Genomic DNA, 15339 nt, shown 5'->3' on the forward strand with positions numbered 1-15339 from the left:
ATCTTTGACATTCAGACATGGTGCGCGTTTCTGTTATCGTGACTATCATCCATTCGATCATTATTGACCCGTGATCCGTCGATTCGTGTGAGGTCATTTTATTCACATATCCAACTCATTTCTCACCAATTCCCAAGATACCACCATGTCTGCTCCCAACCCAAAAGCATTCCCTTTGGCCGATGCCGGATTGACCAATCAAATCTTGGATTTGATTCAACAAGCATCCCACTACAAGCAACTCAAAAAAGGTGCAAACGAAGCAACAAAGACTCTCAACAGAGGTATTGCCGAATTCATCGTCATGACAGCAGATGTTGAACCGATTGAAATCGTTTTGCATTTGCCTTTGCTTTGTGAAGACAAGAACGTTCCATACGTTTTCGTTCCATCAAAGACTGCCCTTGGCCGTGCTTGCGGTGTTTCACGTCCCGTCGTGGCCGCCAGTGTGACAACAAACGAAGCACGTGAATTGCAAAGTCAAATTCAAACTGTAAAGACAGCTGTAAGTACTGCATTACGTATGGTTTCGGATTCTTTTGTTCATTTTGTGCTGACACTCTCTTCTTCTGCCTTTTTACAGATTGAACGTTTATTGATTTGATTGCAGTTGGCCTGTACTATCAGTGTAATGATGTATTATAATATATTCTTACAATTTGATCTCTTTGATCGTGCCCAGGACAGCATTTTTGTGATGCATTAAAGATTGAACGGCGGCCTACTTTCCAAAAAAAGGTCTAGGCCATCACACGCCCCGATTCGTACGAATCCCCCACTTTAATGCTGGCCGCTCCGTGTCTGTTTTACTCTTTCCATCCAATAATGGTGATGTAACGGCGACTTACACTGGCCTCCCCTTTGTTAAGAAAGAAGAAAGGGTGTCCTTTTTGTTTTTCACACTGTTGTTCATCAACTTTTTTTGGCCACGCCACATCCACGGGGGCATTAATCGCCTCAACTTCCTACAACTAACGGTCCGAATAAGGAAAAAGTGTATTTTTGCTGAGTCCAATCGTGATCTTTCAACCACTCAAACCGGGGGGGGGGCAAAGAATGATGGACCGCTTTGTATGCATCCTCCCTCGATCCTTCTCTTTTGCGCCCCTTTGGATTGATGACAAACAGAACCTTAATAAAACGGAGTAAGCCGGCTCTTCTCTACACATCTAATTTCGATTGGGCGTCTTTTTCTTTATGTGTACGTGTGTATTGAATGCTGTGCCGAGTAAAGCGGTTAATTAAGGTTTGCTTCTTATGTGCCTTTTGTTTCTTCTGTATACGGCTAAGGGATTTACTGAGGTAAAAGATTGTGCAACAAAAAACAAAAGGAGAAAGAAAATCAATTCATTCTCCGTCAATCAAACAAGCCATGGCCAATGGCAAATGACGGAATATGTGTTGCCATGACTTTGGGATCCCCTTTTTCTTTGCTTTCAATGACCCGATTCCGTTCGGATCATGAATGACGAAACAAAAGTGAAATGCTTACCGCCGAACATGAATGAATACATGATCAGAGTGGGCATTGGTAAACGTGATTGTAAAAAACGGATAATTTGTGCTGTGCTGTCTTTTTCTTCCTCAAATGATGCGGATAAGACGGACAATTTCTGTATTTTTTTCTCGTGAAAATAAATGCGGTGAAAAGAGGAAACAACAGATGCGAAAAAGGGCATACTGAAAATCCCAATTTCACACAAAAAGAGTGAAGAAATAAAGACACCGTATAAGGAGGGCGTCAAATAATAAAAGAAGGGAAAAAGAGAGAAAAAACAGGGAGGAGTAGGCTTAACGCATACGATATTATACGCAATCCTGCTTTTACCTACCTCAATCTTGCATGGACAAAGAGTTCATCAGTAAGATTGTTACCAACAACAAGAGAACATACTTAAGAGAGCTCAGCTTTTTGCTTTTACTTCTCTTTTACAACCACCATTTCTGCTTTCTTTTACAGCATACACGGTCTTGCTTTCCTTCTTTTACTCGTCAACGACAGAGAACTGCCATTGTTGCCACCTATCAACATGCCAAAGAAACAAAGACCTTATCCTTTGATTCATGCTCCTATTGCAGCGCCATATCCTCCTGTTCGTCAAGCATGTCGAACGCAATTGCAACAAAGTCAAAGTAATGTGCCTAGATCTCATGCACCTTCTGCTCAGCATCAGACACATTCTCCTTCTCTGACTTCACAACAATCCATTGCGCAACAACAAGCATATCTTTGGACAAACACAGTCCCATCAAGCGTTCCAATGACGAGAGAGTTGAGAGGTATTCCACCTCCTTGGCCAAATTACTTGCAACATACAGTTCCTCAACGTCAAAGAAAAGACTTGGAAGAGCTGGATCTCAATAACGCATATCGTCAAGGCTCCCCGGTGGAACAAGAAGAAAGACATGCAAACATGCATTCATCCTCGCCAAGATCATCAATGGAACCCCTTCTGACCGAAAGTGAAAAGCCTGGTGCTGTTTTACGAAAAGGCAGATGGAGTCGGGCTGAAGATGAACGATTGATGGCAAGTATCGAGCTGTATGGTCCCAACAAGTGAGTATCGCTACATTTCATTTTTTCTTTTTTCTTTTCACATCATTTTCATTCTAAGATGGAGAAAATGAACAAACCACTGATATTTTCTCCGCACATGGTCAACCTCTACAATCTTTTCTTGCTAATCCTTTCAGATGGAAAGCGGTTGCTTCTGATGTTGGAACAAGAACGGGAGATCAATGCTGGAAACGATGGAATGACTCCCTCGACCCTACGCTGAAGCATGATCCTTGGACGGAAAAAGAGGATGAAAGCTTATTGAAAGCTGTTCGCGAATTAGGAAGGGCATGGTCAAGAATTGCAACTGAACGCTTGAACGGACGTTCAGGATTATCTTGCAAGAATCGAATCGATCACCTGAACAGAAGACATCGTCGTGTGATGAACTTCAATAGCGGTCATATCTTGCACAAATTGAATGTAGCAATGAACCGCGGAGGATGTGTACCAAATGTGACACTTATGCAAAAGAAGGATTCCTTGCAAGAGCAACCAGCCGAAATCCTCGTACACACAGCAATGACACCTTTTGACCCAGCGCAAGCAGCTGCCAATCAACCGGCCGCCCATGAAGCTCGTGCCGAACAAGAAGCAGCCAATGCCATGTACAACAATCTGCGTTATGATCCGATGATGCCATTCTCATTGACGCATAACCGTGACAATGTACAGGCAAACTTGGAAACATCAGCTGCTATGGCTGCCGCTGCAGCTAATGGTAGTACAATGGATTCCGCCTTTTCTTTGGAAGACAACGTAAACGGTTCAATTCAACCGGGAGGTAACTTTGATTCACATCCAACTGCAAACGCTGCTCTTACTGTTCCTGCGTATGCAAACTCAAACACAAATGCTAAGCTTTCATATCCACGAGCATCAGTGATGACGTTCAATCCGCACACTGTCAATTTTGATGAAGGCTATCGCAGAATGGTTCAGCAGGCTCAACAGGCTTACCGTGGAAGATATCCTACCGTTCGTCCCCTTTTGCCGCCTTCTGAAAATGTGAAGGATGGTCAATGGACTAACGCAGGTCAAAGCAGTGGCGATCACAGTTCCAATTCCATGCACTCGACTCCGATCGAAGCGACTGCTGTTCCAAGTAGTAACACAGTTGTCACGAGCATGGCACAGCAATCACCCGTGCAGACAAATATCAATATCGGAAATGGCCGAATGACTGAGTTTCATGATCCAATGAACCCTTCTGTCAGTCATGCTTTGTTGAATCGCCCGATTGACGCAAACACATATGTGTATAATGGTATGGCGCATATTGCTCGCCCACCACTTTATCCAAATGTGCAGTTGAACGGTGGAAATGCTGTCCAATACGCTTCATCGTCATATCCTTCAAGTCAACAATCCAATATCTCTATGATGTCCTCTCCGGTATCCGAGATGAGTCAAGCGGGTTGGAATGTTCCGCGGGACATGAATCGTGGTGCACGTAATCCTTTGGATATCGCTGCTTTGACTTCGCCAACCAATGTTGAGCCAATGGGTGCTACTTCATCACGACGTCCAACGAACTTCATCGATAAGAATCGTTTAGATGCTTCTTACTATGCTACTGCTCATCATGCAGCCAGTATTGCGCATCTTATCTCACCAGAGATTCCTGCATCGGTGGACAATCAAATGTCAGCAAAAGAGGGAGAAGATGTTGAATCTGGCGGTCATAGTTCAACGTCGTTCTCGATGGATTCACAACAAAATCGACGTGATGGACAATCTGATCAAAGTTCGGTCATCCATCAAAACGTTCATATTCACGGTTATGATGATAGCGAATTCGTTCATCAAGAGAAAAACGTGGATGCTGATGGCGAGCTCGATAGAGAACTTGCTTTGGAAAGCGGCCATCCAAGCGGCCAAGGTAACAGCTCTGCTTGATTGCAAGAGCTTTTTGTATATTAACAGAATGAATCGGGAAAAAAGGTAATGGCAAAGAAAAGGGCGAAAGAAAAATAACGAAACACAATCAAATATACCACCACACTTTGTACATTACTCATAATCAACAAGTCGCGGTCTCCATTTCATCACAAGAATCAAATTGTACAAAACATGAAAGAAACTGTATCGTACACGGACACTTGACTGCGTATCCGGCCTCAACATTACAACCAGTCGACCAAACAATACCAAAACAGAAAAAAAAAACATTGAGAAAAAAGCAGGCGGGAAATCGGTTTTACAATCTTTGTACATACAACATAATTGTCCACACGTAGCATATATCAGTACATATCCTAATGATCATACACTTCTCAATGATTTTGCTTGTCAGGCTATATTTCGATTGCTTAGTGATTCAACGTGCATAATATCCTTCATTTAAAGATGCTGTTCTAAAGATTCCAATAAATTTGTTCAATTGCAAATGTGAAGTGCAATACCAAGCAAAGCATACATACTCAAAGTAAAAGTACAAGAAAACAAGAAAATTAAACGATGATAGAGATAAAGACTGGCAAATCAACGACGAGCACGACTTATACCGGCAAAAGCACGCAAGATATCTCCATCTGAAACATCGCCAGCCGAAGGTCCACCTTTACCTTCGGAGTGATTGTTTCGTTCTGCCTCAGGATCTTCTTCGGTAAACGTTGTACCGCGTTCCAGTTTACGGATTCCAGATAAGATTCTTTGTAGGGTATTTTGACCTTCTCTAGAAATCATTGAAGAAGAGGTGGAAGAAGTTGCTCCTTCTGCTTCACCTTCTCGTGCACGTACCGGGATCGTAGACGATCTATCTTCACTGCCGATCAATTCTCCGATCGCTTGTGCACCACGAGCGGAAATTGCAGTTGTATATCGATCCGAAAGTCTTGCCAATTGAGCATAGGAATGTGCGTGAGAATTTAAGAGATCTGCATTGAACTCCACATCTTCCCATCTTGGATCGGCATCAGTCCCTTGCAAATGAAGAGGTGTTGGTTCTGAGCGCACAGATTCATCTTCACCGCGATGAGATGTCGTCCTTCTTCTCTTGGCCGGTCTGGAAGGTACATTTTCACCTGTATCGCGGACGAATAGATCTTCCGACAATCGAGCAAGGCCTGCTTGAGCAGCTGTCAATGTAGAAGGATCGGAAGATTCGGATGTTCGAAGCCACGTTGCTGCATTTGATAATGATTTCCGTATTGAACTCAAACCATTATCTTCCTTTTGATCGCATGATGATGAAACTTGCATTGATAGAAAATCTGATAATTCACTGCAATCATCCTTTTCAGAATTCGAGCTAGAAAGTGTTTCCTGCAATGACCGTATATCTCCTTCTAGTCGCTCCATCTCACCCTCAGCCTCCTTCCACGCTTTCATTTCACTCTCCATCAAGTCAATTTGTTTCTGTAATTGAACTTCCGCCTTTGCATTCACTTCGTTTCGTGGATGTGGTCGTAAAGAGTCTTTCGAACTTTTTCCTTGTTTTGCCAATGTCTCACTTCGCCTTCTTCCTGGCCAATCAAGCAAGAGATTGTTTTGCACAAGATTTTCAATCGTTCCCCGAACGGTATCATCGAGTGTATGACGAGACGTAGATGGTGCCGAATAAGTCTTTTTGATTTTCGCATAGCTTCTCTCTAGTGTCCAAATGGCAAGGTTCTGAAGCCTTTGTCGTGGGTCGAGATCACTGCTGCAGTGTCGATAAAGATCGGTGTCGGCAATATTGGGATGTGGAACGGCCACTGTACCATCTCGAAAAAGCGAAACTCGTCTCATTGCTTTTACCGGTCCAGAAGAAACACGTCGATCACTTCCAGTCGAAGCTGTCCTCAATGTATCGCCCACATTTCCGGTATTTGATGACATATTCCGTCTTGGTGGTGCTCCTTTGGCGCCTTCCACTGCTGACGCTTTCCCTTTCCCCTTTGCATCAGCAGTAGGATTCGCATTGGAGAATATGAAACCGTCATCACCTGCCTGTTCATGAAATGTAGTTCTAGGCTGCCTTGGAACGGGTATAGAAGCAGCATGTTTTGCGTTTCCGGTAATTATAGGTCTCGTAAATCCGTTCATAAAATCTCCATCCTCTTCTTCATTTTCCGATTCATCTGCAATTTCTTCCCATCTTCTCTCTTTACGAGGTTTTTGATCTGCAATTGTTGATTTGCTAGAATCTATTCCTGTCGCTGCAGTAGATGATGAACCTGCTGCTGATCCATCGGTAGAGCTAGTATTTTTTTGTTTTCCACCGTTACCCATCGTCTTGACGGCAGTAGAAGTTGGCGGCCATTGTTTCCCTCCACGCATTCGATCTTGAAATACATTTGGCGAACTGGATAATGGTTGATCGTGGTGATTTCCAAAATTGTCTTCGGATAAGCGTGCAGATCGACGCGGAGGCATGAGTGCCATGCAGAAAGAAGGTGCAAGGCAGAGTGGTGATTATGTCCCCTTCTTGCTATCCTTCTATCGGTAGTTTAGGTAGATCTTCAATTGATTCGGTACATGTATTACAAGTGAGGTCGTAGCATTAGTCGTATCGATCAACTTCTCCAACGCGATACCATCTGTACCTTTTCGCTTCTTTCTAGTTGTCGGCTCCGATCGGATTATGCCGTTGTGTTATGATGATGGAGTATGATAAATATGGTAATGGGAAACCTCCAATAGGGATGGTCAACAACACCAATCTTGCATGCATACACGCTTGACGCGCTTTTTTTGGGTTTACCCTTCAGTAAGTAATACTCACGCGTGTTGGTTGATCTTCTGAACAAAGACGCGCCGCGTGGAATAGTAGGCCTGCATCTTCGTAATCACTTCTCTGCCCGCGTGACAGATACCATACATGCTCACGACGATCAAAATATTGTAACAATTTGTAATCTTCTGAAAATGCAAGCAACTAAAAGTACACAATCTATTTATCATTCAATCCTCTTCTGCAGACATCGCATCATCGCCCAATCGTCCTCCACGTGAAATTTGATTCCATGCTCTTTGTGCTGCTTTTTGATTGGCTTCCCTTCGTTCTTGACGAGCACGTTTCTTTTCCGCTGCTTGAGAAAGGGTGGCTTTCTCAATAGTCGCAATATCATCCTCAGCTATCATTTCCTTCAAATTTTCAGAATGTCCTCTTACGCCTTTGCTACCATGTGAATCGGTAGACCATTCCCATTCACTGATCGCATAAGGGGATAGACTAGAGTCGTCGGGATGTGATCGTCCTCCTTGATTTGCCGGTAAGAAGTGCTTTGTGCGCTCCTTTCTCACTTCATGCATCAATCGCATCTTTGCAACATCGAAGTTCGGTCTATCGGGCATCATTCCAAATCGACTTGGCGGCCACAAGATCATATCCACCCTTGCTGTAATCAAACCGATAGGAACCGGTCCAAATTCTCTTGAATCTCTACTAGAAGGTCGAATAAGATTATGTCCTGCATCAGAAGCCTGTGCATCCAAAACACTTTTATCTCCCTCTACCCATACGTGCGAAGGTGGAATGCGAATTCGAATCTTCTTTCCTTTTCTACTACTGTCCAACTGACCAGGATCATCTACTGAAACGATATCGCCTGGCAATGCTAAGATACGTTTGCAGATGATTAAATTTGGATCATTTGGTGAAATGAGCATTACCACATCTCCAATCTTGTAATCATCTCCAGTCTTGTACCAAAATTGAGAAGAAACATATTTGTTCAAGATTACCAAATCTTTATCGCCTGGAATGGGATTCAATGTTGGACTCATACTTTGACCTGTGATCGCTCCTACACTGCCTACGTGTCTCACAAACCAGATCAACCCGGGAACCCAAGTGATAAAGTTGATGAAAGACCATATCCTTTGCTTCCTCATTCTTCGATATTCTTCTTCTTCTCCATTACTGTTTTGGTGATTGTATGAATGCTCCCGGTTTTGCTTGTTATCTTTTTTCAGCGAGGGACCTGCCTTTTTACTTGAGGTGCTCAGCAGTCGTATGCAAGACCTTTGAAGATGTGCATTAATCAGAGTCCCGTGCATCCCCTTGACCACTTGATGAGAATCGATTCGAGATCTACGTAAAGCGATTCCATAGATATTTGCATTCCTCACACCCAGTGATCCGCAACACAAAGCCGTCCACATTTCTCCACAATTCGGTAAGCAGGCTCAATTTACCTTGACATAGTATGGTACAAATCCTAAGCCTTGAAAGTGCGTAATGGTGATGGGAGTTCTTGACACCTTTTTGTGAATGACATTTCTTCGCGAAGGACCCGAGCTTAAATTTTTAGGCTAAGTGCTCCTAAAGCGCGAGCAGCGTGTAGCGCCGCCATAATCAAGAACAATGAATTCTTCTTCATTTAAGTGGGATCAACAATTCATAGAAAGTTCATTTAATTTTCTTCCTATTTCAATATCAGGCAAATCGGGTATGTGTATTGCATCTCACATTTGGAGGTATTTCACAGGGCAAAGGATTTTTTAAAAAGGTTCATCTCTACCGTACTGTACCAATAATTAGAACACTTCTTCCTCATCAACGAGTGGCTAAAGGACAAAAGGCAAGAAAAGTGTCAGTGATCAGAATTCTGTTTAATCATCTCTTCATAGGAGCTTCTACTCACCTCTTGTCCTTCTGGAACTTCGAATCCATCTTCTGTGGTATACAAAACTGCTTGAATTTGTTTTAAAAGAACTTCTTCGGGTCCACCTGCTTCCAAAGATTCTTCATCATCATTTGGCGCTGCAATCAGAGAGAGACGTTCTAGAACCATAAGTTCAATATCACGCAATTTGTTAAAGTAAAAGTCTCTTTCCCGTTCGAAGCTTTGAACTTCAACTTTGAGATCGTCCATTTCAGTTGTTAATGCCATAATTGCTTCATCAGACAGACCAGGTTGAGCGTTTGCAGCATTGTTTCGGCTGGCGGCTGTTGTACCTGCTGCTGTTCTTGCTACACGAGCAGTCGTTCCAACGGCAGGTGCAGCCTTAGTTCTGGCAGGAGCAGTGGTAGCAACGGGTGCCCTTCTTGGTGCAGAAGCGGCGGAAGAAGCAGCGGCAGAAGCCGTTGTTCTGGCTGTACTTCCATGAATCGGAGGAGGTGCAACTCCTTGTCCTCTCCGTCTTCCTTCCGGATCGTATTCATGTCCAGGGTAATTTTGATCCCAAAACTTTTTGATCCATTGTAAGAATTCTAGATTGTCTTGCATTTTGCATTTAGTCAACTTATCTACTGGGATTGGCTGAGAAATAGAAGAACGAGTAAGCAACAGATCTACCAGGACATACACAAATACTCACCTTGTCGATTTTATTCCGCTTGAATGTCTCTTGTAGAACTTTGTAATTTACCAAATATTCGTATTCCTGTTTTGCGGCAAAGTTTAGCTTTGACATTGGCACATTTCCATAGATGGAGTCAATAATTTGAGCATAAGCTGCGCCTGCACCTAATTGTTCCACCTTTGTATAACTGAGAAGCAGTAAATCGTTGACCCATTGGATCAATTCTTGTCGAGAACTCATGTTGATATGCGCTTGATTTGAGTGTCAGTGGTCGTTGATTGATGATGTTCGGATTTGAGAAGTAACTCGTGAAAACAAACACGAACACACACAGACACACACACGCTTAAGCATTGAGTGTCTCTCTATTAATGTGTTGTTCTTTTTAACATACGCGCCGACGCTAAAGTCCGTTCAATTAAAGCTTCCCAGCTTAGTCATAAACTCAGCAGCAATATTAAGCCTTTCGTGGGGATGATTAGCCACTGACATTCATTCTTCTTGAACCACAACAACATCTGGCACGGGTCTGCCATGACTCTTGACAAAAGATGTCGTCATCAAGAACGCCACCTCAATCTCCAAGTCGTCGTGGCCGTGGAGTGCAGGTTAGAACTGTGATTCGAAATACGTCAGGCTCACCTTCACAATCAGGTAGAGGCAATGGCCGAGGGTCCTCTTCAAGATCTCGCTCTCAGCCTTCCGCTCGATATCGTCAAGCTCTGAAAAAGCAAGCTCCAAATTTTGGCGGAGATTTCGTCAAGGATGATGAAATCGCACGACAATTTGCCAATCGAGTAGTAGAGATATATGCTCCCTCCACCAATACCGGTACAGAAAGTATTCGTCAATTGCCTCTTAATATGCAAGCCAGACGTGATGGAAGCTCATTCAAGCTTCCTACTTTGGGCAAAATGTGTCTGAATATCATTACAGAATCATTTGGGTCGCACATACTTCCAGTCAGATTCAATTTGAAAGACAATACGATTGCCAATGGTGCCATGAAAGAGATCGGATCTACATCATCAAGAGGTCTTTTGGGCATCGAAGTAGGCGGATACGATGAGGAAAATGACAAAGATTTTGTGCCCGACAGTGACGAGGAAAGCAGAAGACCGACAAAAAAGGCTAAGACACAGCCAAAAAGAATTGCCAGGAAAAGCGATACGCCAGCCAACAAAAGGAATGCTGAATTTGACGAAAGCCGAAAGGAGAGGGATATGGAATTGCTGAGATTGCTTCCTGCTCCAATCGCAGTAGCTTTACAAGAACAGCTGGAGAGAAAAGCTCCGCAATTGCTAAACTATGATGTGATGACACATCTCTTCCTGAGTAGTGAAGTTGTTTCCAGATCGAAGCTATTCCGTGTTCTCGCCATCGTGAAGGGTATCAGTGAGCGGGATATGATCAAGGTTTGGCAAGAATTGATCTATGAAAATCCTTTGCTGCCTAGCAATACGATCAAGAGAGCTATTCCAGATAATGCTGTCAGTACGCTTCGTACTCTCCATTTGCAAGCATTCACTCGGTTAAAAACAGACCAGATTCTTAATCTTTTCAAGCATACCCGGAATCTGGAGAACGTATGTCTGAGAGGATGCGTGAACATATACCCTGAAGCAGTTGCCAAATTGGTGGAAACTTGTGGACAAACACTACGCAAGGTGAATTTCAATTGGACAAGTATTGGTCTCACTGGCGTTGAACATCTTATACGAGATGCACCTAATCTTGAAGTTTTGAAAATTGCTCATGTCAAAGGACTTTCTGATTCTTCAGTCAAAGCGATGATGACTCGTGTCGTCACGAATGCCGAAGGAATGGTGCCACTTAGAAAGCTTGAAAGATTAAAGTTACACGGAACGGAGATAGGTATTCAAGGTCTAGGAGCATTATTACAACATTGTGGAAAACAAATTAAATCTCTCGATATTGGAAGCACACGTGTTGGAGGTACAGGAAGTATAGAGCTTTTGTTGATGCTTTTGGGATATGAGGAACGTAAGACTCAAAAGTCAGACTTGTTGGTAGATTATGCTTCACCAGGCAATCTGACATTGGAAAAGATTAACCTTTCACACTTGAGCATACCTGTCGTTTCAGCCATGCAATTTGTGGAATCAGTTGCTCGCTGCAAACGATTGCGAAAGGTAAATCTGGATCATTTATCGATTCTTCCGTCTAGTACGATGTATCCTAGACTTGTTGAAGCGTTATTCCAAGCTGTTGCTCTACGTGCGCTGGAGAGACAGGTCCATAAAGACTATCAACCGGATCAAGATTACGTTATGGACAGCATCAGTTTCGCTTGTCCGAGTTCGCTCAGCACTCCAATTCACCAAGTCAATCTTAGACAAATTTGCAATCCTCCAGATCCAGCTGAATGCACGGCAGAACGACCAATCAACGATAAAGTCATACGATCCCTCAATCTTAGTGGAATGATATTTCGTACAATACCTCCTGAGAAGGGCCGATTGTGGCTTGTGGACTACATGGAAAGAAATTTCTCAAAGCTCCCTGGATATGGAGCCGTACTAAAACATATTATATGCTGCACCTTTGATGTTCAGCATCTCAACCTTTCAGGCTGTCGTTTGCCGGAGCCATGCGAATGGCCATTGTTCGGAGTTTCTGGAGGCTTACGATCCATGAATCTGAGCAATTCTCATATCGACAGTGAATCGGTCGATAATTTGGTACAAAACAATCCGTACCTTGAACGCATAGAATTGACAGGTTGTCGTTCAATTCCAATCACAAAAAGAAGAAACTACTTTTGATGCCCATTTTTTTCCCTTGCTTTTTGTATATATTGTATTCATAACATTTTGTAACATCATTTTCATACATTTTTAGCTTCTTTGCGACTTTGTTGCAATGCCTTTGTCTCTAATTCAGCCCACCACTCAACACTGTCACGATATGCTTGTGTTCTTTGTCCGTCTGGCCTGGCTACGATTGCGATACCTTCTTCTACAATCTCATCTGCTTTGAAATTACTTTGATCGGATAGTGTATTTGTCGTTGACCCTTGCTCTCTCTTTGCTTTTCGGCTTTCTGCTGCTTGTTTGACGAAATCATCATATTCTTCCCATTTCTGTTTGGAGGAAGAAGCTGAATGTCGAGAAAAAGACCACGCTGCTTTATAAGCAGCCGCAACGCTACAAGCGTTAAAATGAGCATTTTTCCATGCTTTTGTCTTTTGATCATAATCAACAGGTTTGCAAACATCACAACCGAGTACATCTGCCATCACTTCGCAAATGACCGGATTTGCAGCTGCACCACCGGTTGCGAATGCTCTAGCAAGTGATTTATTTCCTGCTCCACTCTTTTCATCGTTCAGAATAGCGCTTGATCGACTACGATAATTGAGAAATTGCGATTCCAACATGGCAATTGCATTTTCGTCTTTTTGTTGAAATTCTTTTACTAGTTCTGAGGTACCTTTTGATCGATCTGTCTCATACTTGAACACACCTTCTGCATTAGTGGGAATAATGTCGGGTTTCAACCACCAAAATCCAGTCTTGCTTGGCAAATTGGTCGCATTCTTTGGTCTTCTGGTTTGAACCGCTTGATTGAAGAGATCCCAAGAAGATTCAAAGTATTGATCCCGAATAAATTCTCGTGCTAATGAACCATTCTTGTACACTAGCATATTGAAATAGCGCATCGGATGATCTGCTCCTTTGAGTGAAGAGGATAAAGACTCCTTGGGATCATCTTTGCTTGGCGGTACAATTTGAGCAGGATGAAAGAATGCATGGAATTCCGGATCAGGATTATAGTTGGACGTTGAGACAAGGACGGTATCAGATGTTCCAAGTGATAGCAATGCTTCACGTTCACGTAGAGTGAATGATAAGAATGTGGCTGGATTATCACCTGTGCCTGGACAAACGACGCATTCAGGCGAGAATCCATACCTCTGCACGAACCAATTTCCCACCTGTCCAACAACTCGACCACCATCGCTTTCTACCTTTCCAAGCTTTTCGGCTAATGCATCTCCGCCTTCTTTGCCTTGACCTGCAATTATTTCCAAGATGCTCTGTGACCAACCTCTTTGCGATGAGCTCATATCCCAGATATTCATTCCACATGCATCACTTTCATCGATTCCTTTCACTTCGCCGTCCAAACACAAGATTGTAGTCATGAAGCTGCTCACAAGAGATATTCTCCAAGTATTTTCGTATGCTTTTGGATCCGTTTTACGGAATCGCATGATCTGTGGTCCAGTAAATCTAGCATGGGCTTTTGATCCTGTGATTCTTGCTAATCGTTCTTCACCTCCAATCTTTTCTTGCAATTCGGCACATTCTTTCAAAGTGCTACTATCTTGCCAATTGGGTATCTCATTCCTCGAGAATGCATTTTTGAATTGTTGTGCCAACGGTAGATCAGTTTTGATATCTGCTAGAATATCTTTCGCTTCTTTTGACCAATACACCGAAGCATGTTGTTGACCGGCAGCGCTTATTCCACGAATTCGATTGACGGGCCATTTAGCCTGTTTGATACGTTCCATAAGCAAATCCAAAGCTTCCACTACGATCATGACAGGTGAATAGACAATTCCACTACCCTCTTCTCCTAGCAATGTTCCACCTTTTGTACCATAATGAGAAAGATCACGATCGAATCGTACTTCTGCTTCTCCTTCAACGCCTAAATCCGATCGTAATAGAGAAGCTTTCAAAGCTTGTGTTGAGGCATCTAAGCCCAAGAACAGTGGCTCTGAAGCAGACATGATAGAATGTGTAGGTGATAATACACTTGAGAAGGATAGAATGATGGGTAGAGAGTCTTGATCAATTCATTTCCCTTCCTAAATGTCTGACCGGTGAATGTCAAAATCGGAATTTACAGAGATTGCCGATATAATTTCAGTTCGGACAACCGTACGCACATACTCATACGCGTGGGGAAAGTTCGGTAATCTTGGCTCTGTTCTTGTTTATGCATTTTATGCGGCCACCGGTCTATCTTTCAGCTTACATCAGCAACAGACAGAAGAGTAAGGTCAAACAATTCACGTGCATCATCTCAGATGTGATAACAATAGAAGAAATGATGGTGGTGATGGTTGCGGAGATTTTAGCCATGCCATGCGAAATACATGCCAAAGACTAATCCCTGGCATTTAGAGAGGCTAATAGTGGTGTTGATGAATTGAAGTTCCTGAACGCGTAAGAAAACGCGTGTAAAATGTATGCAGCTAAAGAGAAAACAACACTGTGAACTGTGTGTTGTGTAGGCCTTGTGTGGAATGCAGGCAAAAAAGCACATCAATTGCAGCATGTAAATCAACTCTTGTGGCTTGCGGAACATTGACATGATGATTAAATACACCCGTCGGTTTATACTCTCATCATCATATGCACACATCTCTCTCTCTAATCAGGTTAGACAAGATGCAATACAATGCATACAATTGGGCTTCTTGGCGTCAATCTTACGCTTTACAGCATCATTGGCATGCACCAATTCAGGATCCGACATGTGATCTGCGTATAGAAACATGAGATGAACAGGTA

General features: G+C 43.0%; 7 protein-coding genes across 7 annotated transcripts; 3 read left to right on the forward strand and 4 right to left on the reverse strand.

Annotated features, from left to right (window-relative positions):
• Window positions 1-59: 59 nt before the first annotated feature.
• On the forward strand, window positions 60-604 carry FA14DRAFT_171136 (13 kDa ribonucleo protein-associated protein; the record flags this gene model as incomplete). The annotated part of the gene is made up of 2 exons (XM_025500309.1): window positions 60-505; window positions 584-604. The coding sequence occupies exons 1-2, from the start codon at window positions 146-148 to the stop codon at window positions 602-604; spliced, it is 381 nt and encodes a 126-aa protein (XP_025358745.1). The 5' UTR covers window positions 60-145.
• Window positions 605-2030: 1426 nt separating this feature from the next.
• On the forward strand, window positions 2031-4456 carry FA14DRAFT_153764 (uncharacterized protein; the record flags this gene model as incomplete). The annotated part of the gene is made up of 2 exons (XM_025497619.1): window positions 2031-2557; window positions 2695-4456. 2 exons carry the CDS (start codon window positions 2031-2033, stop codon window positions 4454-4456), a joined length of 2289 nt encoding a protein of 762 aa, XP_025358746.1.
• Window positions 4457-4941: 485 nt separating this feature from the next.
• On the reverse strand, window positions 4942-7182 carry FA14DRAFT_160011 (uncharacterized protein). The gene has a single exon (XM_025498492.1). It carries the CDS (start codon window positions 6923-6925, stop codon window positions 5042-5044), a length of 1884 nt encoding a protein of 627 aa, XP_025358747.1. The 5' UTR covers window positions 6926-7182; the 3' UTR covers window positions 4942-5041.
• A 658-nt stretch (window positions 7183-7840) lies between these two features.
• FA14DRAFT_114225 (LexA/Signal peptidase) lies at window positions 7841-8353 on the reverse strand (the record flags this gene model as incomplete). The annotated part of the gene is made up of 1 exon (XM_025496042.1): window positions 7841-8353. A coding segment is annotated over one exon (513 nt), but the record flags the coding sequence as incomplete, so codon positions are not given.
• Window positions 8354-8906: 553 nt separating this feature from the next.
• FA14DRAFT_167142 (uncharacterized protein) lies at window positions 8907-10154 on the reverse strand. The gene is made up of 3 exons (XM_025500064.1): window positions 9806-10154; window positions 9130-9747; window positions 8907-9052 (listed from the first exon to the last, which is right to left on the reverse strand). The coding sequence occupies exons 1-3, from the start codon at window positions 10028-10030 to the stop codon at window positions 9023-9025; spliced, it is 873 nt and encodes a 290-aa protein (XP_025358749.1). The 5' UTR covers window positions 10031-10154; the 3' UTR covers window positions 8907-9022.
• A 142-nt stretch (window positions 10155-10296) lies between these two features.
• On the forward strand, window positions 10297-12850 carry FA14DRAFT_171140 (uncharacterized protein). The gene has a single exon (XM_025500310.1). The coding sequence runs from the start codon at window positions 10342-10344 to the stop codon at window positions 12574-12576; it is 2235 nt and encodes a 744-aa protein (XP_025358750.1). The 5' UTR covers window positions 10297-10341; the 3' UTR covers window positions 12577-12850.
• On the reverse strand, window positions 12639-14552 carry FA14DRAFT_153769 (actin-like ATPase domain-containing protein; the record flags this gene model as incomplete). Its single annotated transcript, XM_025497620.1, has 1 exon — window positions 12639-14552. One exon carries the CDS (start codon window positions 14550-14552, stop codon window positions 12639-12641), a length of 1914 nt encoding a protein of 637 aa, XP_025358751.1.
• Window positions 14553-15339: the final 787 nt, after the last annotated feature.

Source organism: Meira miltonrushii (assembly GCF_003144205.1).
Source record: "Meira miltonrushii strain MCA 3882 unplaced genomic scaffold FA14scaffold_1, whole genome shotgun sequence".
Classification (NCBI taxonomy): Eukaryota; Fungi; Basidiomycota; class Exobasidiomycetes; order Exobasidiales; family Brachybasidiaceae; genus Meira; species Meira miltonrushii.